The following is a 25952-nucleotide window of genomic DNA, read 5'->3' as shown; positions in this document are numbered from 1 at the left end:
TAGTACATTAAACTTTTTCCTCTACATTATTACTTAGCCATCAAAAATCAGTGTATGACTCTCAACAATGGTGACAATCAATGAAATGCTGCAGTGCATGCTGGGTACCACCAATCAAAACTCATCCATATCTCCCAGCATGCATTGCGGCATTAATAGATTATGCAGCTGGATTTTTTTGTAGCTTGTTTTATACTCAGAGTTGATCTGATTATCAGGATATTTTGTTAGATTTTCACCATTGTTGAGATTCATACACTGTTTCTTGATATCTGTGTGCATCTAAGTAATGCCATAGATTAAAAGTTTTTGTGCACTAAATAGTTTTTAAAAAGCAAGTATATTATTTGATAAACAACATTGCTAGATATGCTGTAGAATTAAATGCATTATATTATGAATAAAACAAAATTAAAACCACAAGTCCTATATAATCAAAGCATTATACACTTAAAAAAGATCAGAGATTCAGGCAATTACATGATGATATCAATAACATCATCATCATCATGAAAGAGCCAATATCATCTGATCGCATGGCTTCTTTAGCTATAAAAATTATGCATTATAAACAAAGTCATAGCAGCCACACAAAATGTTGTATAATGTAATCAAGGGACAAGAGCACAACTAAATCAAACGCTAACCACCATCATGGTGACTTTAAAATACAAAATAATGATTTCATTAAAACGGAAATTGCATAAAGTAAATCTGGTTAGTTAGTGGAAGCTGGTAATAAGTGTACGGCCATGCATTTCACCTTTTGGTTTGGTTTATTCCAACCAAAATTCAACAACTGTCCCACGTTGGAGCTTGACGTCTAACAAACATTGGATTTAGACGTCAACCCAACTTTCATTGTCAACCAAAATCCAACGTCTGACCGATGTTGTAGTCTATATCCTGTGCCTGCTGGGATGTTCCTTTATCTGGGCCTACTGTCTATTCATTTAGCAGACACTTCTATCCAAAGCCACTTACAAACAGAGAATTACATTCAAATACTGTTCAACTGAGCATATCGAACTGTTTTACCTGGGGCCGCATGCACACAGAGTCTTATAAGAGGCTAAGTAGCTCCTAACTGGAGAATTTAAGAGAAACTCCTGAAAATAATGGGCCGGTCACTCATAACTTTAGACTCCTAATGTGTTTTACTAAGAGTGATTCACGCCGCATTACAGCCCCAAAGGCAGCACACGTCTGAGACAGCTTAGAAGAAGAAACTACTTCATTTACCTCGTCTATACAAACGTGACTTCAGATTAGTCTAGAAATCTCTGTCGTCCTTCTCTGTAGCACGTCTTCTCACGGGCAAACACCTGTCACTCATCATCAGGCAATCACTGATATATATGACTCTGTCAATAATAATATTAAAATCGTCATCATCATATTATTAATGTTGATATAACAGACTCTAGATAGAACATCTGGATCTAGAGCCAATCAGAAAATCATCAGATACTCAACCACAGCTCTGAGAAACAGAACCTGCGACACAAGACAGTACGAGACATAGAAAACAAACATGTGATTGTTGCAGTAGTTTGCTGCATGTCTGGACAGAGGTGAGCCGTGTGTTTGTCAGTGTGTGCAGAGGTTCTTCCGGTTTGCGTGTTCTGCATCGGTTAATGTGTAATCCAGGAGAGGAATAAAGCTCCTGCTCCTCGCCGTGTGCTTCTAGTCTGAGCGTCTCGGGATCAGGAACCATGAGCTACGGTCTGTTCTTCTCAGCTGAGACATGGGCTCTGCTCATGCTGTTTGTGGCACTTCTGGTTATGTGAGTGATTCATGACTCTTCTGAATAATTAGGTCTAATTCTATAGAATCTTAATAAATTTGTCGATTAGTACCTCATTTATTACAGTCACTGTGTGATATTCTTCTGTCTGAAGGTCTAACAGTTTCAAAAATCTAACGCTGTATGTGTCATAAGATCTGTCTAAAATCCCAGCTAACAGGGAACGTTCTGTCAAGGTTCTCTGAAAGTTATGAACAAACGTTCTTCCAGGAACAATAATAGAGCGTTAGTTTAAAGTTAACTGGACTTTAATAATGTTCTCATAACATTAACATTAACACAAAAACATTATTTATACATCGTTCATGGAGCGCTTTTCTTCTTTTGGACGTTTATCTTAAAGGGGTCATGAACTGGCTTTTTAAAAATGTTTATATTGTTGTCTAAGGTCAACTTATGACGTTCGCTTGGTTTTTACATACAACTTTGTCTGCCCTGGTTATGAGCCTAGCTCCTGAAACGCTCGATTTTTATGACTTGGAAGGAAAGGCCCACTGTTATGATTGGATAACAGTTATAATGAGTTTCATGTAATGCACGCATCAGTGGGCGGGGCTAAACAGTTGAAGTGGGCGTTGATCTTCTTCTGCGGAGGCGGGGTTTGATACCCTGTGACGTCATAGATATCCACTGTGGAAAACGTTCGCTGGGCATGGTGTCAATAAAGCTTTTATTGGACTAGCAAGGCAGTTTTCAGTTTTGAAACTTACAGGATATTCTTATAGTACGATGACCTCCTATATGTCAAAAGCTCAAGGAACATTTGATTCAGTTCATCACCCCTTTAATTTTTTTAAAATGTCACTATTTGTTTCAGAATAGTCAGAGAAAATTTAAAAGTAACGTTCACGTAATGTTTAACGAATGATACAATGAAATGTTTCCTCGTTCATATAATCAAGAAAAATAAAATTAGGTTTTGAACATTCAGAGAACATTTAGAATTAACATTTTCATAACGTAATAAGAACATTAGCCAAACGTTCTCAGAACATATTTTTGTCAGCTGGGATGGTTTTGATTTAAATGGTTTTGATGTCACTTCCAGATATGGATACTGGCCTCACAGTCAGTTCAAGAAGTTGGGAATACCAGGTCCCAAACCCATTCCATTCTTCGGAACAATACTGAGATATAGAGAGGTGAGTTTATTATAAAGCAAATACAGCATGAGTCTGATATTGTGTTTAACTGATCATCACATCTGGATCTCGATGCGAATCTAACGTGGACCTGTCTGTGTCAAACAGTGAGTTTATCTTATGACTCTTCTGAACGTGTCTAAATGTGAACTCTGTTGCTGTGCTTTCAGGGGTTTCATAATTTCGATCTCGAGTGTTTCAAGAAGTATGGACGAGTCTGGGGGTGAGTGTGAGACTAACGGATGACACTTCACTGATCAATCTCAATGAATCATCCGAAAGAATCATTTCAGAACATCTGAAACAGAAATGACTCTGCTGTGTGCATCAGTTTAAGATGAAATGACAAACATGTTTGAAGGTTCAACATTATGAGATCAGCCGAGGATGACGATTATTATGAGACCATGATAATGACAGTGAATCAATCATACAGTTATAGTCAAGTCAAGTCATCTTCATTTATATAGCGCTTTTAACAATATAGACTGTTTCAAAGCTGCTTTACAGAGATAAACGTATAATTTCATGTAACAGATTGTTTTGGCTTTATAGCGGTTCTTGAATAATGTTATTTTCCAGCTAAAGTTAGTTTTGATTGATTCACTTCCGTCAAAAGGATCATTAGTTATTAAATTAGAGACCGCTAAGACGACATCGTTCTCTCTACACAGACTTTACACTGAACCTGTGAGAAACACTGATGCTCACGTGCGCATCAAGAATTAATTCTATAGTTATGTGCGTTTGAATATATGTGCGCATGTTTGTAATTCTCTTCAAACCAAGCCTAAACAAACAACTTGTCCTGCCTATAAATTTGATACAGAATTTTATTTTATTTTATCACTACGGGGGAGATACGCAAATTTTCAACAATGCTTTATCTGTAGAGTGGTAAAGGGATCCTCCACAGGGAGAGGCTAGTCGACACTTCAGCGCTGCGGTGTCCTCGGGTCCAGGCGAAGGTCCTTCCTCAGATCTGGATACGGCCTGGATCCGGCAAGCTGCGGGAAAATCTCGGAATGAACAAAGACACTAAAATTAGCGTAGATGCCATTCTTCTTATGATGTAACGAGTACATCAGGATTTAAGGGAAGTGTTCCCAGTTCCGGCTAACCTAATCTATGCAGCCTAACATTGAGTTATAGAAGTCTATAATGTGTTATGTGAATGCTAGGCCAAAGAGATGTGTCTTTAATCTAGCTTTGAACTGACAGAGTGTGTCTGCTTCCCGGACACTGTTAGGAAGACTGTTCCAAAGTTTTGGTGCTAAATAGGAAAAGGATCTACCGCCAGCAGTCGATTCTGATATTCTAGGTATTATTAACTGGCCGGAATTTTGAGATCGCAGTAGACGTGAAGGACTATAATAAGTTAAGAGCTCGCTCAAGTACTGCGGAGCTAAACCATTTAGTGCTTTGTAAGTAATCAGCAATATTTTAAAATGTATACGATGTTTAATAGGCAGCCAATGCAGTGTTGACAGAACGGGGCTAATATGGTCATACTTCCTGGTTCTAGTAAGAACTCGAGCTGCTGCGTTTTGAACTAGCTGTAGTTTGTTTATTAAGCGTGCAGGGCAACCACCCAGTAGAGCATTACAATAATCTAGCCTTGAGGTCATGAACGCATGAACTAATTGTTCTGCATTATTCATTGAGAGCATATGGCGTAATTTAGATATATTTTTAAGATGGAAAAATGCGGTTTTACAGATACTAGACACGTGACTTTCAAATGAAAGATTGGTATCAAAGAGCACACCCAGGTTCCTAACCGACGACGAAGACTTAACAGAGCAGCCATCAAGTGTTAGACAGTACTCTAGATTATTACGTGTGGAAGTTTTTTGTCCAATAATTAGAATCTCTGTTTTTTTCAGAATTTAGTAGTAGGAAATTACTAGTCATCCAATTTTTTATATCAGCTATGCATTCCGTTAATTTTATGAATTGGTAGGTTTCAAATGCAGCACTAAGATCCAGTAACACTAATAGAGAGATACAACCACGATCGGATGATAAGAGCAAATCATTTGTGACTCTAACGAGAGCTGTCTCGGTACTATGGTACGGTCTAAATCCGGACTGGAAATCCTCAGATATCATTTCTTTCAAGAAAGGAACACAGTTGTGAGAATACTGCTTTTTCTAATATCTTTGACAGAAAAGGCAGATTAGAGATCGGCCTGTAATTGACTAGTTTTGTAGGATCAAGTTGCGTTTTTTTAACAAGCGGTTTAATCATAGCTAGCTTAAAGGTTTTTGGTGCGTATCCTAGAGACAAAGATAAATTAATGATATTAAGAAGAGGATCTATGACATCTGGAAGCATCTCTTTCAGCAGCTTAGTCGGTATAGGGTCTAACATACACGTTGTCGATTTAGATGATTTGACGAGTTTGCAAAATTCTTCCTCTCCTATAGCAATGAATGAATCAAATTTTCCCTCAGGGAGACTACAATGCACTTCCTGATGCGATACTGAATTAGACGGTTGCATAGTTATAATTTAAGTTATAATAAACTGAATGATTCTTCTGAATGTAGTGTTTTTCTGAATAGTTTGTGTTTCTCACAGTATCTACGATGCGAGGCAGCCCGTTCTGTGCATCATGGATCAATCCATCATCAAAACCATCCTGATTAAAGAATGTTACTCTCTCTTCACCAACCGAAGGGTAAAATCACCATCATCTTTTCTCTAAGTTTCAACTTTCAAAAGATTTGTCAGGGAATGCAAAAGATTTGTGAGGGAACGCAAAAGATTTGTGAGGGAACGCAAAGTATCTCTTGGAACACAAAAGATTTGTGAGGGAACGCAAAGTTGCTCTCGGAACACAAAAGATTTGTGAGAGAACGCAAAGTTTATATTAGGAATGCAAAATATGTGTGAGAGAATGCAAAGTTTCCCTGAGAATGCAAAAGATTTGTGAGGGAACACAAAGTTTCTCTTCACTCAAAAAAATTAATTGTTGAATGAACATGATTTAATCGTAGCACCCATTATGCATCTAATCAAGTCAAGTAAACTTGGAAAGCTTTGAATATTTTATTTGAACACAATATTGATTTGTAAATTGAACATGATTTTAATGTCAATGCAACTTCTTTGCAACTAATTGAATCAAAATGTTTGTATTCTGTTAGACTAATCAAATGTATTCTCATTCACTAAAAGCACAGGAAAGCAGAATCACCAAAGGAGAAAATCTAATTTGTAAGTCACCATTATGGAGATCAGTGTTTGCTTTAGTTGGGCTCTTGACCCTTAAACTATTAACTTTAGATTTTAACAAAGAGATAATGTGATCAGGTGATGTTGGATTGAAAATAATCATCATTTGACCTGAGTCACTAAACTTATGTTTACATTGTTGATTACATAACCCCTCTGATTCTATAGCATATGGTTTTCAGCGTTTTCTGTATAATCAAAAATATTTCTAACAAATAGTTCTAATAAAAAAAAGACTTTCAACATGTTTATTTATTTAAACACACTTGACATCAATAATCAGCCTGTGACAATCTCAACAATTGTGACAATAATAAAGCATGTGCATTCTGTGTACCACTAATCAAAACTCATCCATGGCTCCCATCATGCATTGCTGTATGAATAAATTCTGATCTGAATTGTCTTAGTAATTTCCATTTGCTAATTGAATATTCGTTTTGTCACCATTGTTGAGATTCATACACTGATTATTGATGTCTGTGTGTGCCTAAAAGAAAGATTTTTTATTTATTTATCAGAACCAATTGTAAGAAATTCTTTGGATTAATGTATATCGTCACTGGATCTTATGATGTAGAGGCAAACAATCTCTTTCTCTGACCTTTACCATGACTGGTGGAATGATCTGCCTAACTCAACCAGAGCTGCTGAGTCCGTAGCCATTTTTAAGAAATTGCTGAAGACGTATCTTTTTCGGCAGCACTTGATCAAGTAATACTAACACTTTCCCCTCTATGCTATCTTAAAAAAAAAAAAAAAACTACGTTGGATTGAACTGCGTAGGGTCATAGCACTTACATACTGTTGTCCTACTGCTAGTTTAATTGCTTCTATTGTTCTTATTTGTAAGTCACTTTGGATAAAAGCGTCTGCTCAATGAATAAATGTAAATGTAAATGTAGATTCACTGTGATCCTATAATCAATAATAATAATTTAAATCTGAGATTAGGCTCTAAATAAGTTCAGTGATTCAGGTCAAATGATGATTATGTTAAGACATGTCCACCAACACCCGATCACCTTTTATTTTTGTCCATCTGTCTGTTGTAACAACAGTTACAACAGAAACATAAAATCTAAAGTTAAATATGTAAGGGTCAACTGGCCAACTAAAGCAAACACTAATCTCCATAATGGTGACTTACAAAATTTGATTTTCTCCTTTGGTGATTCTGCTTGTAAACATCAGGTGTCTTCAATAATGCTCATTCATCACTTAATTAATCACATAATTATCTCATTAACTTTTACACTCTTGAGTGTTAATTTAACACTCATGTTTTAACACTTTACACTCTTGAGGCTGGAACCAAATAAACTCACAGGAGAGTTAATTTAACACTGGAGTTTTAGCTGTGTACCTTTTAAAACACGTTCCTCTAAAGTTAAGAAAACCGGACAATGCAAAGTATCTCTTGGAACACAAAAGATTTGTGAGGGAATGCAAAGTTTCTCTGGGAACAGAAAAAGTTTGTTAGAGAACGCAAAGTATCCCTGAGAACGCAAAGGATTTGCAAGAGAACGCAAAGTTCCTCGGGGAAAACAAAAAGTTTGTTAGAGAACGCAAAGTTTCTCTTGGGAACGCAAAACATTTGTGAGTGAACGCAAAGTTTCTCTGGGAACACAAAAGATTCTCGAGTTTTTCCTCCCATCTTTTATCTCTGTAAAATATAAAGGTATAAATATTACTTCAGATAATAAATATGAATTATTTTTATTAAACATTTGAATGTTTTCAGGTCAGAGATTGTGCTTCATTTTATCTTTACTGTGTCCCGTTTGTCCTCTGATCTGGCAGAACTTCCGTCTGAACGGGCAGCTGTACGACGCCGTGTCCATCGTTGAAGACGACGACTGGAGGAGGATCCGCAGCGTCCTCACGCCTTCCTTCACCAGCGGGAGGTTAAAGGAGGTCCGTGAGTCTTTATCTGGATCATTCTCATGCTAACAAGTGGTACAGCAGTAGATATTACCGTATTGATGTACATATATAGTTTGAGATGAATGACTCATTTAAACTGAACTACAGCATCATTCATGCTGAGGAGGATATGTGTGTTTGATTCTCTTCATAATAAATATCAAACATTACCTGTGTGAGATAAAGATGTTATGATGGTGATGATGATGATGATGATGTACTTCTGCTTCTCACTCTAGATGTTTGGCATCATGAAGACACACTCTCAAATTCTAGTTCAGAATCTGGGGAAATCAGCAACACGAGGAGAAAACGTGGATATTAAAGAGTGAGACATTGCATAATATCACAAAAAGCTTCTCGCTATCTGAAGAGATAAGAACGGAGCCGCAATAATATCACTATAATTACCAGAGCAAAGGTGTTCATTTTCCTCACCAATCACCTTTAATAATCTCCAGGATAGTGGAAACATTCACTACATATAGAGAACGGTATATAGGCTTTATGTTTATCAGATGAGCATAATAATGGCTTTCTCTTGACTGCATGTGTTCAGGTTCTTCGGCGCGTACAGTATGGATGTGGTGACCAGCACAGCGTTCAGTGTGGACATCGACTCCCTTAACAACCCCAAAGATCCATTTGTGACCAACATAAAGAAAATGCTGAAGTTTGATTTACTAAACCCTGTGTTCCTGATCATTGGTAAAGAACTCAACTAGGCCATAGTTGAATGAGTATTTCATACTATTTCATAGTCCAAGTATTTACAGGACTACAGATAACTTCGAACGAACATTCTATTAATGTGACTGGAAGAACATTTGTTCACAACTTTGAGAGAACTTTGCCAGAACATTCCCTGTTGAGAGATTTTCCAATTTCTTCTGTAGCTTTGTTTCCTTTCATGACCCCCGTCCTGGAAAAAATGAATTTCGGCTTTTTCCCATCATCGGTGACTGATTTCTTTTACGCTGCCTTACAGAAGATCAAGTCTGAAAGAGTGGCCAACAACCACAAGAAGGTACAACAAAAACTTAACATGAACAACCATATAGTCATGATGTTTTAAACCACTCTTCTCAATTCCTGCAGAAGAGAATTGACCTTCTGCAGCTGATGGTCGATTCTCAGACGGCAGGGAAAACTCAGCATGGCGAGGAACACACAGAGAAAGGTGAAGCATCTCAGATGGTTAACCATAAGAAAGAGCTTTCTTCCATATGTGAAGACACATACCTTAAACCGTGTCCTGTGCAGGTCTGAGCGACCACGAGATCTTATCACAGGCCATGATCTTCATCTTCGCCGGTTACGAGACCAGCAGCAGCACTCTGTCGTTCTTATTCTACAATCTAGCAACCAACCCAGAGGCCATGAAGAAACTGCAGGAGGAGATTGACGAGACCTTCCCAAATAAGGTAGTACTCCATTGAAACACTCGTTGGGATCAATGTGACGAGTTTGAGACTTTAACCATTGATTGTGTGTCGAAGGCCCCGGTGGACTACGAAGCCGTCATGAACATGGACTATCTGGACGGCGCGCTGAACGAGTCCCTCCGGCTGTTCCCTGTCGCAGCTCGACTCGAACGGGTCTGCAAGAAAACGGTGGAAATCAACGGTGTCATGATCCCTAAAGATATGGTCGTCATGATCCCGACCTATGCCCTCCACAGAGACCCGGATTACTGGAGCGACCCCGAGAGCTTCAAACCGGAGAGGTCAGGACGGGTTTCTCCTGTTTCACTCATCATACAGTCAAGCTCCCCCAGCTACAATAGAGCGCAACAGTCGGTTCTGGACGTGAAAATCCCATTCAAATCCACAATAAATTTTTAATGATAACTTATAAAACTTTAAAGGCAGACCTTATTGTGAGCTACAAGGTTGCTCATCTATGGTATCTGCTTTTGATTATGCTGTCATTCCACATTATTTAAACTTATTTTTTCAAAGAATTGTTTATCAGCAGGAATCCTGGTAAGAAATTCCATTACCCATAAAACCCAAATAAATCTCTACGTATCATGCAATCGAAACAATCAAACTGCACTTAGAGAACTCTTTAAACTTAGTTTGTGTAATGTTAGCTGGTTGGCTTGGTTCCTGGATTATAACTCTCTATAGAAAATATCTGTAAAATCCCTATGGAAAAAATACTTCTGGAACCAAGGCCGCTGAAAAAGTAAGCAACACTGTTGCACTAGGAACACAAGGTTGGATCTTTAGAGTAAATGTCTGAATAAATACTTCAACCCAGCGTGACTCTTTCCTGCCTTATTAACAGGTTCACTAAAGGAAACAAGGAGACGATTGACCCCTACATGTACATGCCCTTCGGCCTCGGCCCCAGGAACTGCATCGGGATGCGATTTGCTCAGGTGACCATGAAGCTGGTGATCGTGGAGATCCTGCAGAAGTTCGACGTCTCTGTGTGTGCGGAGACACAGGTGAGCAGACGGGTTGGTGTCTGGTAACAGGAGGACGTTCGTTCATTAGTTCGCTCACACTGACTTTCTCTCTCTTCACAGGTTCCTCTAGAGCTCGGCCTTAACGGTCTACTGGCTCCTAAAGACCCCATCATGCTCAAACTCAAGCCCCGGACAGCTTCAGATATTTGTAACAACAACAAATAGTAACGCAGCTCATCCGCTGCACACTTCTCTTTCAGTCCGAGGAGAAGGTTTGATGGGTCTTTTACATTTATGCATTATGCATTTACATTTATCCAAAGTGACTTATATTGCATTTCAAGGTAGCTACATATTTACATTCTTATCAGTTCTTGCTTTCCCTGGGAATTGAACCCATGACCTTGGCGTTGCAAGCACCAATGCTCTAGAGTTTGTAATGAATGTATAAATGAATGGACGTAGTCTTTAGTGAAGAGGGGGGTTCGACTCTGAGATTCTCAGGGCCTTTCGGACTCGGACTGAGAGGTTTAGCAACTTTATTTCAGTAGTGAATGTCAGACAGATTGTGTTGCCGTTGACTCATGTTTAAGGGTTTTACTTAGACGATTGAGAAAACGCCAGAAATGAGATTAACTTAAGAAATTATATGGAAATCAGAGTTAATCAAAGAAATAAAGTCTGCATAAATGCATCTGACTTGTGTGTGTCGTGTCTATTAAAAACAATCACTGAACCAATTCAAACTCGGTCCTGGAGGGCCACTGTCCTGCACAGTTTAGCTCCAACCCTGATCAAACACACCTAGCTGTGAGTTTCTACTGATCCTGAAGACATTGATTAGCTTGTTCAGGTGTGTTTGATCAGTGTTGGAGCTAAACTGTGCAGGACAGTGGCCCTCCAGGACCGAGTTTGACAAAACCCTGCGAGAGTTTGAAAAAACTGTCACTGTTTATGACAAGACATTAAAGTTGGACATTCCTCCAACATTTTGTTTCAGAACGTTCAGAGAACATTCCAAAGTAAAGTGCCCATGATGTTTGAAGAATGATAAAGTGGAATGTTCCCTAAAAAACGTTTTTAAAACACATAGGGCTCTATTGTAACGATCTGAAACGCAAGTATTAAACGCAAAACGCTAGTAACTTTGTGGGCGGATCTCAGGCGCTGTTGATATTATACCGGCGGGATAAATGACTCTTGCGCCAGACGCAAATCTAAAATGTGTTGGTCTGAAGTAGCTTCATTACTCATAGGTGTGGTTTGGGCGTAATGTGCAATAAACCAATTAGACTGCTTCTATTCTTGCAAGAATAAATACTTCGCTTTTTTATAATTTGACTCTGAGTGTCTCTTACGCAGTGATGTTTGTTTGATGAATTTTTGCCACAACAACGGATAACCCACTTTGTCAGGTGTCCTTATATACCGATGTGTCTTGCCACTGTTGAAACAGGTTTGATCCGTCATTACTACAATTAGCCTGAATAATTTGGGTATATGAGTAAGCTAGATTTATGCCAATTTTTTTCACATCTTCATGGACACCACAATGATCTCCCTCGTGTCTCGTGTGGTAATATTTTTCCTTGTAATTGACCCTTCGCTAAGCCCCGCCCTCCTTAGTTACTGTTGCTATGCCTGACAAGCTTTCACGCCTGGCACGTCTATTACAGTGTGTATGCACCGTTGTCAAAAATTCCTAAGGATATAATTAGTCATTTTTGGCGAACAGGTGAAATATCTGAGAGAGCAAGACAAAAGGGACTGCAGTATGCATTCGAGGGATATATCCACGACAATATGCAACCGATTAGAGAATAATTTCATCTAAATTGAAGCTAAAGCCTATAGTCCCAGCGCAAGCAGCAGCGCCTCATACACTGAGCATTCAAATGGGAAACACACAAACTGAGGAACAGCGATGTTCATGCACAGCAGGGTAAGTGAAATGTGAAAATAATCGAATAATAATAAATCAAACAGCTTATCCATAAATATTGTGGAATAACAATAACACCGGGAGAGCCGCGATCGGATTGGGGTAAAGTTACTCAGGGGTAGTAAGCCGTCGATTAACAAAATGCGGAAATATATTGTAAAGTATGTCAGTGAGCCTCCGTCTTGCCTTTAATCGTCTTATTTTTACGTTCAAATATATGCATTATGAACAAAGAACCGTCACTATTTACAAGCAATAGGTGTTTTTGTAAATCCTGTCGACATTTAGTTGTGAATGGGGCGTCCCACACTGCTTGATCCACGCCCAGCATTTCTCCCCTTGGCTTTTAGGTTTCGGGAAGAGAAAGAATTCCACCCCAACGTCCAAACTTTTAGGATACCAGGTATCAGATTTACACAATCCATATGCACAACGCTTCGGCATGTTTCCCTCGCTCGAAAGCTTGCCAGACCTCCCACGCCTAGTTACGGTTGCTAAGCCACGATTGACCAGTGGCGGTTTTTGGGTGTGGCTTAGCGAAGGGTCAATTATGTATGGTTTGCGAAAATGGTAACTGCTGCGTCTGTGTAGATGAGAGAAGCAACGTGTATGCGCTTTGTGCACATGCTACATTATGGCCAAGCATGCGCCCTTAAAATAACATGGACACTGCCACGGGGAATATTCAGGCGTCTCAGCCCTGGTCACTATTATTTGCTGAATACATCCTCCAAGCTGACGAAACTCGGCATGGCCTTGAACGTCAAGTGCAAGACTGGAATGAGCGGTTGGACGCACACGAATTGCGCCTCAACATAAATTTTTTTATAAAATAAAAAGAGTATATGGAGTGCGGACCCCAGGCCGACGGGACAATCAGAGTTAGAGGGCAGCCATTAAACAAAGTCACCGAATTCAAATATCTCAGTTGGCTCATTCGGAACGACGGCGACTCCCTCCCTGACGCCCGAGCCTGAGTCAACACGCCATGGCTCAAATGGCGACAAGTCACAGGCATTCTCTGCTACCGCCGAATGCCCATTTATAAAACCGTTGTATGCCCAGCCGCATTGTACGGTTCTGAGTGTTGGCCAGCCACCACCAAACATGAGCAGGGCCTCCACGTTACGGAGATGAAGATGCTCCGCTGGTCCCTCTGCCTCACACGATTCGACCGCATCATGAACGAACATGTCCCAAGGCGAATGGGCGTGGCGCCCATAGTTGATAAGATGCGTGAAGCCCGACTCCGCTGGTATGGCCACGTCATCAGAAGTGGCGATGAGACAGTGGTGAAAACGGCCTATCATCTATCACCACCTGGACGACGACTGCGCAGCCGGCCAAAGAAGCGGCGGCTCGATCGTCTGGCGGAGGACATGCGCGCAGTCAATATCACCACTGATGATGCCCTGGATCGAGCCAAGTGGCGAAAAGCACGCGAACAAGCGGACCCTTTACAAATATGGGATACACGCTAGGACAAAAAGAAGAAACTTGAGAAGAGAACTATGTTCTCTGTCAGTATTCTGAGTTTCCTGATGTAACGTTGATTCAGCTGGAGAGAGGTGTGAGCCCGAGAATGATCTGTATCTTAAGTTTCCATGCTGGGGGAAGATGTTCCTTCTTGTGTAAACGGTGGGGGTGATGGATTCCCTTGCATTATAAAGCAGCAGGCCAATCTCTCTGAGGAGGAGGACAGGAGGAGTGCCAGTGTCTGTCTGTCTCTGACTCTGGCCTGCAGCCTGGCTGCAAGGCTGGAGTCAGGGAACCATTTCTTGCATGAATAAATTACTTTTCTTTTTAAATACAATTTGGATCTTGACGTCTCTTTTGCCGTGATGCAATTTTTGTTTAAGTAATTGTTTTTTGCCACAACAATCACGACCTCGAATTTAGGTTAGAATGCCAATTGGGGGTGGTGATGGCGCAATGGATAAGACACATGCCTTTGGTGTGAGAGACCCGGGTTCGAATCCACTGTGAGACACCAATGTGTCCCTGAGCAAGACACTTAACCCCTAGTTGCTCCAGAGGCGTGCGACCTCTGATATATAGCAATTGTAAGTCGCTTTGGATAAAAGCGTCAGCTAAATGAATAAATGTAAATGTAAATGTAAATTGGTTATTTGTCATTTATCTAATAGTTTAGCAGCACATTTGATTATTCTTTTTAACTCCTTACTTATATTTGACTCGTTCATATTAGGAAGCTATGTCGCTCACGCCTTGTGTTTAACGCGGGTCTCTCGCGGGTCTCAATATGATCTCGACAATCATAAGCTTGGCAGGTTTCGGTCACTAAAAAATAGTAATTGCTATATATCTGAGATGGTCGCATTCACGCTTACACAATCAAAGATACTTCTGTATAGCCCCCGTGATTTGCATACAATTTAATTTAAAGTAACATTTACTTCAGGCAGAGGTATGGCCACTACTACAGATATAAGCTAATATAATATAATATACTAATATAATATTAGTCGTCACTAATCTGACACAGATTTGCGGAAACATTCGAATCCGTTTAATCTACTTGGGAAAACAATTTCAGTCAGTAAGTCAGAATAAATCCAAATGTAACCATTATTATGTCAGATAAATGTATCATGCCAATTTTATAATCAGTTCAAAGATCAATACAATAACATCAAATGCTCAGAGATAAAGAGTAAAAGATTTACCTGATGGGCCGATCTCATTACAAATCGCCTTTAAATACTCGGACCAAGGCAGAAACCTCTTTTCAAATGTAAACAAGTTCACAATGGGAATTTGCAATTATTCCCTTTTCGGTTTACCTCTGTGGGAATGAGACCTTTGTACCAGCCGCACTGAGACATTACAAACGAATATGTATAATACTGTATGATAACTGTTCATATTAAACCATATATATTTTTGGGTGAATTCAGGTAGGGATGGGTGAAGGGAATGATGTGTAAATTGTGAGGTGATCAACTCCAGTGTGATCGTGTCTAGAATGGGGATGGTAATATAACAAGAGAGTTCAAATGTCATTTTCCTTTGTTTTCTCAGAGAGAAGCCCTCTCTTCCAGTTCTTCCAGTTTCTCCAGTCTTACACAACTAATCTCTTTCATTGTATCAACTCAAAGTGTTTTACAGTGTGATTGCATTTTCAATAATTTCTGTGCATGATGTTAATCTAATGCCATATCCACAAATACAATTTTCAAATGAAAATAACCTTTTCTAAAGTGTCTTGTGTTTTCGCTGGAGGAAACCTATAGTGTGATGAGGGGTGAACGCAGTGAACACTTTACAGTGCATGGGAAACTCTCGTTTCACTCCTGCATCACATTATGTAAACAGTATTTATGACTAACTGTAATATATCATAAACATCTATCGATAAACACACACCCTCTGCTTCTCACGCTGTGCCCTGAAGAACATGCTGAGTAATGCTGACTAAAAGTCGAGGAGCAGCCGAAGCCTGCCAGCATTTTCATATGAGGTTTAAATGTTTCAAATATACTGTAGAAGTGCCGGTGCCACTCGAGCACTGAACGAGATTCAATAAGCAGCACGTCCTCGTCTGGAGATTCACACTGACATAACTGACTCTAGAATATCTGGGTCTAGAACCAAACAGAAGAATCATCAGATACTCAACTTCATCTCTGTGAATATAGAGAATACTATTGATCAGATTTTGCTCGGTTTGCTTTAGTTTCATGAAACCCCCAGCCTTTACAGACCAGTTTGCAGGCAGAAGTGAGACCAAGAGAGATGTTTTGCTGGTAGTTTGATAATGTTCTTATCAAAGCACCCACCCCAAACACAAGGAACTAAGGAACCCCCATGGTTGACTCAACCCCTCCCTAGCCCGGGGATCTTCTCACCTCTGTCTCACACACAGCTGTATCAACGTTACAACAGGAAAACTCAAAATACAGAACACATGGCATTCAATTTTATCATTGAGAAAACAAAATAAGAAATAAAAGATTAAAATTAAAATTAAAAATGCCACTACAATTGTAAGACTACAGACGTTATTCTACAGACTAACTTCCATTATTCAAGGAGATCATGTGATTTCTCTTTCCTCTGGGATTTATGACTTCAGCTCTGAGAAGCGTTCGGAAGCGAAAACAACAGACAGAACCTGTGATATCCGAGGGAAAGAGGAAAACAAACACAAGCGTGTGTAACTGAAGAACATGTGATTGTTGCAGTAGTTTGCTGCATGTCTGGTCAGAGGTGAGCCGTGTGTTTGTCAGTGTGTGCAGAGGTTCTTCCGGTTTGCGTGTTCTGCATCGGTTAATGTGTAATCCAGGAGAGGAATAAAGCTCCTGCTCCTCGCCGTGTGCTTCTAGTCTGAGCGTCTCGGATCAGGAACCATGAGCTACGGTCTGTTCTTCTCAGCTGAGACATGGGCTCTGCTCATGCTGTTTGTGGCACTTCTGGTTATGTGAGTGATTCATGACTCTACTTGTCTAAAATCTTTAAATCTTTAGTTACAAAATCTCAATAAAAATTAGTCATTTAGACTCATAGAATCTTACTAAAAACAAGTAGTCATTTGAGTGCATGTAGAGATGCAGGGCTGATGACTCACTGTATCAGGTGATATTCTAAAAGCTTAAACAGTTTGTTGACATTATTAATAAAACTTTATTTTCCTGTTATCTCTGTAAAGCTGATTTGAAACAATCTGTATGGTAAAAAGCGCTGTATAAATAAAGGCGACGTGACTTTAACCATTTATCGCTGTATGTGTCATAAGATCTAAAATCCCAACAGGGAACGTTCTGTCAAGGTTCTCTCAAAGTTATGAACAAACGTTCTTCCAGTAAAATTATTATTATTTATTTTATTTAACAAGACAAGCTTCATTTTATATTCTTATAGTGTTTTATACATAAATTTGATATAGTTTTAGCTTTAAAAATAAACATTTTACCCATCAAAATAATCATATTCAAAAAGTGTGTACATTTACCCTCAAAGACACATAACAAAATATTCTGAGGTGTGATTCGTAAAACAATATCCATTGACCTCAACCATAACTGTATACTGACCCAAAACTCAGCCACATGTGGGCAGAAATAAAACAAATGCATCAAGACCTCCTCCTCATGCCCACAGAACCTGCAACAGGGATCCTTTTCATCTGCCATTTGAACAGAGATTTGTTTGTTGCAATAAATTTACACAAGATTTTAAGTTGAAATATTCTGGAATATGAATCGATTGTAGTTTTATAAATTGTTCTAAAGTAATCTTTCCACAAAATTGGATCATTAAATTCATCTTTCCAAAACAGGCAGGTTCTGTGTGGAAAAAGTGCAGTGCTTGTGATATTTAAATTCCAAATATATATTCTTTTATTTATCTTTACACCAGACAAACATTTTAGGCATCTTATTTGTGGGAGACAAACCATTAATTTATTCTTAACATTTTGCAATTTTGTTTTACAATTTTTAGGAATTGCAGAAATCAGCTGGCTGAATTGTAACCGATCGAGAGAGATGCTAAAGAAAATTCTCAAGTTTTCATAAGAAATTAAATCTCTAGATTGGTCTAAAAGGTCATTGACAAAGATTAACCCATTTTTGACACATTCCTCCCACAACAATGGCTTGTCTCCAACCGTAATGTTTGAATTCATCCATAGCAACTGTGTCTGTGTCCAGTAACATTATTAGAGCGTTCGTTCAAAGTTATCTGGACTTTAATAATGTTCTCAAAACGTTACAAAAAGATTAATTACATCGTTCATTGACAAAAAATATATATTTTGGACATTCATCTAAAAATTTTTTAATGTAACTACTTGTTTCAGAACATTCAAAAGTAATATTCCCATAATGTTTGCGGAATGATAAAATGGAATGTTCCCTTAATGTTCGCATAACCAATAAAGAAAAAAAAAAAGATTTTTTTTTAATGTAATAAGAACATTAGCAAAATGTTCTCAGGACATATTTTTGTCAGCTGGGATGGTTTTGATTTAAATGGTTTTGATGTCACTTCCAGATATGGATACTGGCCTCACAGTCAGTTCAAGAAGTTGGGAATACCAGGTCCCAAACCCATTCCGTTCTTCGGAACGATGTTGAGATATAGAGAGGTGAGTTTATTATAAAGCAAATACAGCATGAGTCTGATATTGTGTTTAACTGATCATCACATCTGGATCTCGATGCGAATCTAACGTGGACCTGTCTGTGTCAAACAGTGAGTTTATCTTATGACTCTTCTGAACGTGTCTAAATGTGAACTCTGTTGCTGTGCTTTCAGGGGTTTCATAATTTCGATCTCGAGTGTTTCAAGAAGTATGGACGAGTCTGGGGGTGAGTGTGAGACTAACGGATGACACTTCACTGATCAATCTCAATGAATCATCCGAAAGAATCATTTCAGAACATCTGAAACAGAAATGACTCTGCTGTGTGCATCAGTTTAAGATGAAATGACAAACATGTTTGAAGGTTCAACATTATGAGATCAGCCGAGGATGACGATCATTATGAGACCATGATAATGACGATCATTATGAGACCATGATAATGACAGTGAATCAATCAAACAGTTATGATGAACTGAATGATTCTTCTGAATGTAGTATTTTTCTGAATTGTTTGAGTTTCTCATAGTATCTATGATGCGAGGCAGCCCGTTCTGTGCATCATGGATCAATCCATCATCAAAACCATCCTGATTAAAGAATGTTACTCTCTCTTCACCAACAGAAGGGTAAAATCAGCATTATCTTCATCATTCAATCTGAAATAAAAACACTACAGAACTCTGATGATAAAAAAGAGAGATGGGAGGAAATATTTCAATGCTTTTGCGAGAGGACACAAAGTTTCTCAGGGAACGCAAAAGATTTGTGAAAGAACGCAAAAGATTTGTGAGGGAACGCAAAAAATTTGTGAGGGAACGCAAAGTTTCTTTGGGAATGCAAAAAGTTTTGTGAGAGAAAGAAAAGTTTCTCTTTTGAACAAAAAATATTTGTGAGTGAATGCAAAAGTTTTGTGAGAGAACGCAAAGTTTCTCTGGGAATGCAAAAGTTTTGTGAGAGAACGCAAAGTTTCTCAGGGAACGCAAAAGATTTGTGAGAGAACGCAAATTTTCTTTGGGAACGCAAGCGATTTGTGAGAGAACGCAAAGTTTCTCAGGGAACGCAAAAGATTTGTGAGAGAACGCAAATTTTCTTTGGGAACGCAAGCGATTTGTGAGAGAATGCAAGGTTTCTCTGGGAACAAAAGATTTACAAGAGAAAGCAAAGTTTCTCAGGGAAAGCAAAAGATTTGTGAGAGAACGCAAAATTTCTCTGGGAACGCAAAAGATTTGTGAGAGAACGCAAAGTTTCTCTTTTGAACAAAAAATATTTGTGAGAGAACGCAAAATTTCTCTGGGAACGCAAAAGATTTGTGAGTGAACGCAAAGTTTCTCAGGGAACGCAAAAGATTTGTGAGTGAACGCAAAGTTTCTCAGGGAACGCAAAAGATTTGTGAGAGAACGCAAAGTTTCTCAGGGAAAGCAAAAGATTTGTGAGAGAACGCAAGGTTTCTCTTTTGAACAAAAAATATTTGTGAGAGAATGCAAGGTTTCTCTGGGAACGCAAAAGATTTGTGAGAGAACGCAAAATTTCTCTGGGAACGCAAAAGATTTGTGAGAGAACGCAAAGTTTCTCTTTTGAACAAAAAATATTTGTGAGAGAATGCAAGGTTTCTCTGGAAATACAAAAGATTTGTGAGAAAACGCAAAGTTTCTCGGGGAATGCAAAAGATTTGTGAGAAAACGCAAAGTTTCTCTGGAAACGCAAAAGATTTGTGAGAGAACGCAAAGTTTCTTTGGGAATGCAAAAGTTTTGTGAGAAAACGCGAAGTTTCTCGGGGAACGCAAAATATTTGTGAGAGAACGCAAAGTTTCTTTGGGAACGCAAACGATTTGTAAGAGAGTGCAAGGTTTCTCTAGGAACAAAAGATTTGTGAGAGAACGCAAAGTTTCTCAGGGAACGCAAAAGATTTGTGAGAGAACGCAAAGTTTCTTTGGGAATGCAAAAGATTTGTGAGAGAACGCAAAGTTTCTTTGGGAACGCAAACGATTTGTAAGAGAGTGCAAGGTTTCTCTAGGAACAAAAGATTTGTGAGAGAACGCAAAGTTTCTTTGGGAATGCAAAAGATTTGTGAGAGAACGCAAAGTTTCTTTGGGAACAAAAGATTTACAAGAGAAAGCGAAGTTTCTCAGGGAAAGCAAAAAATTTGTGAGAGAACGCAAAGTTTCTCAGGGAAAGCAAAAGATTTGTGAGAGAACGCAAAGTTTCTCTGGGAACGCAAAAGATTTGTGAGAGAACGCAAAGTTTCTCTGGGAATGCAAAAGATTTGTGAGAGAACGCAAAGTTTCTCTGGGAATGCAAAAGATTTGTGAGAGAACGCAAAGTTTCTCTGGGAATGCAAAAGATTTGTGAAAGAACGCAAAGTTTCTCTGGGAATGCAAAAGATTTGTGAGAGAACGCAAAGTTTCTCTGGAAACGCAAAAGATTTGTGAGAGAACGCAAAGTTTCTCTGGGAATGCAAAAGATTTGTGAGAGAACGCAAAGTTTCTTTGGGAATGCAAAAGTTTTGTGAGAGAACGCAAACATTTCTGAGAAAACGCAAAGTTTCTTTGGGAACGCAAACGATTTGTAAGAGAGTGCAAGGTTTCTCTGGGAATGCAAAAGATTTGTGAGAGAACGCAAAGTTTCTCTGGAAACGCAAAAGATTTGTGAGAGAACGCAAAGTTTCTTTGGGAATGCAAAAGTTTTGTGAGAGAACGCAAAGATTTCTGAGAAAACGCAAAGTTTCTTTGGGAACGCAAACGATTTGTAAGAGAGTGCAAGGTTTCTCTAGGAACAAAAGATTTGTGAGAGAATGCAAAGTTTCTATGGGAACGCAAAATATTTGTGAGAGAACGCAAAGTTTCTCAGGGAACGCAAAAGAATGCAAAGATTCTTTGCGAACACAAAAGATTTGTGAGAGAATGCAGATTCATAGAAATATGTTTTTTCCTCCCATCTTTTATCTCTGTAAAAATATAAAGGTACTTCAGTTAATAAATATGAATTATTTTTATTAATCATTTGAATGTTTTTGTAGGTCAGAGATTGTGCTTCATTTTATCTTTTCTGTGTCCAAATTTGTCCTCTGATCTGGCAGAACTTCCGTCTGAACGGGCCGCTGTACGACGCCGTGTCCATCGTTGAAGACGACGACTGGAGGAGGATCCGCAGCGTCCTCTCGCCTTCCTTCACCAGCGGGAGGTTAAAGGAGGTCCGTGAGTCTTTATCTGGATCATTCTCACGCAATCAAGGATTACAGCAGTATTTATTATATCGCTTATCTGAGGCGTTACGTGAAGGCCTACACTGTAAAAAAAGAGTTGACTCAACTTAATTAAGTCAAGTCATCTTGTTGCTTTGACTGAGTTAATTTGAGTCAACTTATAGTGTCAAGTTTATTACACTTCAAAACGAATTGATGCATAAACTTGACACTATAAGTTGACTCAAATTAACTCAGTCAAAGCAAAAAGATGACTTGACTTAGTTAAGTTAAGTCAACTAATCTTTTTTTTACAGTGTAGGCTATTGTGCTACATTATAAAGTCATTTGAACTGACCTACATAATCATTTATGCTGAGGGTGATGTGTGTGTCTGGTTCTCTTCATAATAAATATCAACATCACCGGTAAAGATGTTATGATGATGATGATGTACTTCTGCTTCTCACTCTAGATGTTTGGCATCATGAAGACACACTCTCAAATTCTAGTTCAGAATCTGGGGAAATCAGCAACACGAGGAGAAAACGTGGATATTAAAGAGTGAGACATTGCATAATATCACAAATGCTTCTCGCTATCTGAAGAGATAAGAACGGAGCCGCAATAATATCACTATAATTACCAGAGCAAAGGTGTTCATTTTCCTCACCAATCACCTTTAATAATCTCCAGGACAGTGAAAACATTCACTACATATAGAGAACGGTATATAGGCTTTATGTTTATCAGATGAGCATAATAATGGCTTTCTCTTGACTGCATGTGTTCAGGTTCTTCGGCGCGTACAGTATGGATGTGGTGACCAGCACAGCGTTCAGTGTGGACATCGACTCCCTTAACAACCCCAAAGATCCATTTGTGACCAACATAAAGAAAATGCTGAAGTTTGACTTCCTAAACCCTCTGTTCCTGATCAGCGGTAACAAACTCAATTAGACCCGTCAGATAAGCACAATTCAAAAGCTCTTTTCTTGGTTATTCAAATGTTCCATTTTTTCATTTTGCAAACATTATGGAAATGTGACTTTTGAAATGTTCTGAAACAAGTAGTAACATTTAAAAAAACGTTAGACAAACATCCAACAAAAATGTTTCAGGAAAAAACACTCCATGAACGATGAATAAATAATGTTTTTGTGCTAACGTTTTGAGAACATTGTTGAAGACCAGAAAACTTTGAATGAATATTCCATGAATGTTTATGGAAGAACATTTGTTCATAACTTTGAGAGAATCTTGCCAGAACATAGTACATAGCCAAAGTCCTGAGAATGCTCCCTGTTAGGAGATTTTACAATTTCTTCTGCAGCTTTGTTTCCTTTCATCATCCCTGTCCTGGCAAAAATGGATTTTGCATTTTTCCCAACATCTGTGACCAATTTCTTCTACGCTGCCTTACAGAAGATCAAGTCTGAAAGAGTGGCCAACAACCACAAGAAGGTACAACAAAAACTTAACATGAACAACCATATAGTCATGATGTTTTAAACCACATTTCTCAATTCCTGCAGAAGAGAGTTGACTTCCTGCAGCTGATGGTCGATTCTCAGACGGCAGGGAAAACTCAGCATGGCGAGGAACACACAGAGAAAGGTGAAGCATCTCAGATGGTTAACCATAAGAAAGAGCTTTCTTCCATATGTGAAGACACATACCTTAAACCGTGTCCTGTGCAGGTCTGAGCGACCACGAGATCTTATCACAGGCCATGATCTTCATCTTCGCCGGTTACGAGACCAGCAGCAGCACTCTGTCGTTCTTATTCTACAATCTAGCAACCAACCCAGAGGCCATGAAGAAACTGCAGGAGGAGATCGACGAGACCTTCCCAAATAAGGTAGTACTCCATTGAAACACTCGTTGGGATCAATGTGACGAGTTTGAGACTTTAACCATTGATTGTGTGTCGAAGGCCCCGGTGGACTACGAAGCCGTCATGAACATGGACTATCTGGACGGCGCGCTGAACGAGTCCCTCCGACTGTTCCCTGTTGGAGCTCGACTCGAACGGGTCTGCAAGAAAACAGTGGAAATCAACGGTGTCATGATCCCTAAAGATATGGTCGTCATGATCCCGATCTATGCCCTCCACAGAGACCCGGATTACTGGAGCGACCCCGAGAGCTTCAAACCGGAGAGGTCAGGACGGGTTTCTCCTGTTTCACTCATCATACAGTCAAGCTCCCCCAGCTACAATAGAGCGCAACAGTCGGTTCTGGACGTGAAAATCCCATTCATTTTTCACATAGGGGAATTGATTTTTAATGACAGACCTTACTGTGAGGTACAAGGTTGTTCATCAATGATATCTGCTTTTGATGAAGCCATCATTCCACGTTATTTTAAATTACTTTTTTAAATAATTATTTATCAATTGTTTATGGGAATCCTGGTGAGAAACTACATTACCCATAAAAGCCAAATAAATCTCCACTAATCAGGGAATCCATTCTTCAAACATTATGGGAACGTTACTTTTGAAAGTTCTGAAATAAGTAGTTACATTTAAAATACGTTAGACGAACATCCCACTAAAATATTTCAGGAAAACTGCTTTATGAACAATGTATAAATAATGTTTTTGTACTAACATTTTGAGAACGTTATTAAAGACCAGATAACAGTCCATTAATGTTACTGGAAGAACGTTTGTTCATAACTTTGAGAGAACATCTGAGAACATTCTCTGTTAGCTGGTTGGCTTGTTTCATGGATTATAACTCTATAGAAAATATCTGTAAAATCACTTTTTGAAAAAGTAAACAACACTGTTGCACTAGGAACACAAGGTTGGATCTTTAGAGTAAATGTCTGAATAAATACTTCAACCCAGCGTGACTCTTTCCTGCCTTAATAACAGGTTCACTAAAGGAAACAAGGAGACGATTGACCCCTACATGTACATGCCCTTTGGCCTCGGCCCCAGGAACTGCATCGGGATGCGATTTGCTCAGGTGACCATGAAGCTGGCAATCGTGGAGATCCTGCAGAGGTTCGACGTCTCTGTGTGTGCGGAGACACAGGTGAGCAGACGGGTTGGTGTCTGGTAACAAGAGGACGTTTGTTCATTCGTTCGCTCACACTGACCTTCTCTTGCTCTTCACAGTTTCCTCTAGAGCTCGGCCTAAGCGGTTTTCTGGCTCCCAAAGACCCCATCAAGCTCAAACTCAAGCCCCGGACAGCTTCAGACGTTTGTAACAACAAATAGTAACGCAGCTCATCCGCTGCACACTTCTCTTTCAGTCCGAGGAGAAGGTTTGATGGGTCTTTTAAAATGAAAGAATAGACGTAGTCTCTAATCTTCAGTGAAGAGGAGGATTCGACTGAGGTTCTCAGGGCCTTTCGGACTCGGACTGAGAGGTTTAGCAACTTTACTTCAGTAGTGAATGTCAGACAGATTCTGTTTTTCCCTGAGACTCGTGTTTAAGGGTTTTACTTTCATAATTGTGGAAACGCAAGAAATTATATGGAAATGATTAAGTTTATCAAAGAAATAAATTCTGCAGAAATGCATCTGATGTGTGCGTGTCATGTCAATTAAAAACACTTTAGATGATATCACTAGCTCACAATATTTTCACAAGTGTATTGGGGAGCTAGACAGGTTTGCCCTATGTCCCTATTATTTGCAGTGGCGATTGAACCTCTAGCCATTTTGCTGAGGTCAACCTCAGTTATCCAGGGTATATCTGGGGGGAATGAGCACAAACTATCGCTCTATGCAGACGATCTGCTACTATTTATTGCAAATCCACATAATAATCTCCTTCATGTTATGGCCGCACTGTTTCAGTCGCATTTCGGGGTATAAACTCAACCTCTCTAAGAGTGAATTATCTCCTATAAATCGAGCAGCAATAAAATATACTTATTTTTCTGCCTACCCATTTTACAGTAGCCTCTGATAAAAGTGTGGTTGTTTCAAGAAATATCTCTGAGCTGTTAAAGCTCAACTTTACTCCCCTCTTGGAAAAAAACAGGATATCCCTCAAAAAATGGTTTAAGCTTCCCATCTCCTTGATTGGTAGTGTGACGAAGGATGACCTTTTCAGGCAGATAAAACTGCCTGTTTGAGAATCAGCCAATCAGGAGCTTTTATGTTGACAACTGTCTGCAAAGCCTCCCATCTGTGGAAGAAGCCCATCATCTGGTCGACAAACTGAC

General features: G+C 39.2%; 2 protein-coding genes across 2 annotated transcripts in view; both read left to right on the top strand.

The window, feature by feature from the left end:
• Positions 1-25952, top strand: part of mslnb (mesothelin b) — a gene marked incomplete at its 5' end in the record, with an annotated part of 567774 nt that overhangs the window by 64280 nt on the left and 477542 nt on the right. The window lies entirely within an intron of this gene.
• On the top strand, positions 1551-25300 carry cyp3a65 (cytochrome P450, family 3, subfamily A, polypeptide 65). The gene is made up of 27 exons (XM_079616222.1): positions 1551-1786; positions 2856-2949; positions 3120-3172; positions 5534-5633; positions 7994-8107; positions 8356-8444; positions 8676-8824; positions 9013-9143; positions 9215-9296; positions 9380-9540; positions 9616-9842; positions 10409-10571; positions 10653-10756; positions 12763-12877; positions 16821-16915; positions 18490-18583; positions 18754-18806; positions 19110-19209; positions 21660-21773; positions 22240-22328; positions 22559-22707; positions 23098-23228; positions 23300-23381; positions 23465-23625; positions 23701-23927; positions 24649-24811; positions 24895-25300. Exons 1-27 carry the CDS (start codon positions 1716-1718, stop codon positions 24994-24996), a joined length of 3213 nt encoding a protein of 1070 aa, XP_079472348.1. The 5' UTR covers positions 1551-1715; the 3' UTR covers positions 24997-25300.

Source organism: Phoxinus phoxinus (assembly GCF_949152265.1).
Source record: "Phoxinus phoxinus genome assembly, chromosome: 6".
NCBI classification, from domain to species: Eukaryota; Metazoa; Chordata; class Actinopteri; order Cypriniformes; family Leuciscidae; genus Phoxinus; species Phoxinus phoxinus.
This window is presented reverse-complemented; position numbering and strand designations above follow the sequence as displayed.

Bases quoted from the DNA above. Each gene is read 5' to 3' on its own strand.
- cyp3a65 (XM_079616222.1), top strand. From the start codon at position 1,716: ATGAGCTACGGTCTGTTCTTCTCAGCTGAGACATGGGCTCTGCTCATG. The intron at 9,144-9,214 runs GTACAACAAAAA...CAATTCCTGCAG, and splicing joins TGGCCAACAACCACAAGAAG to AAGAGAATTGACCTTCTGCA. The intron at 21,774-22,239 runs GTCCGTGAGTCT...TTCTCACTCTAG, and splicing joins CCAGCGGGAGGTTAAAGGAG to ATGTTTGGCATCATGAAGAC.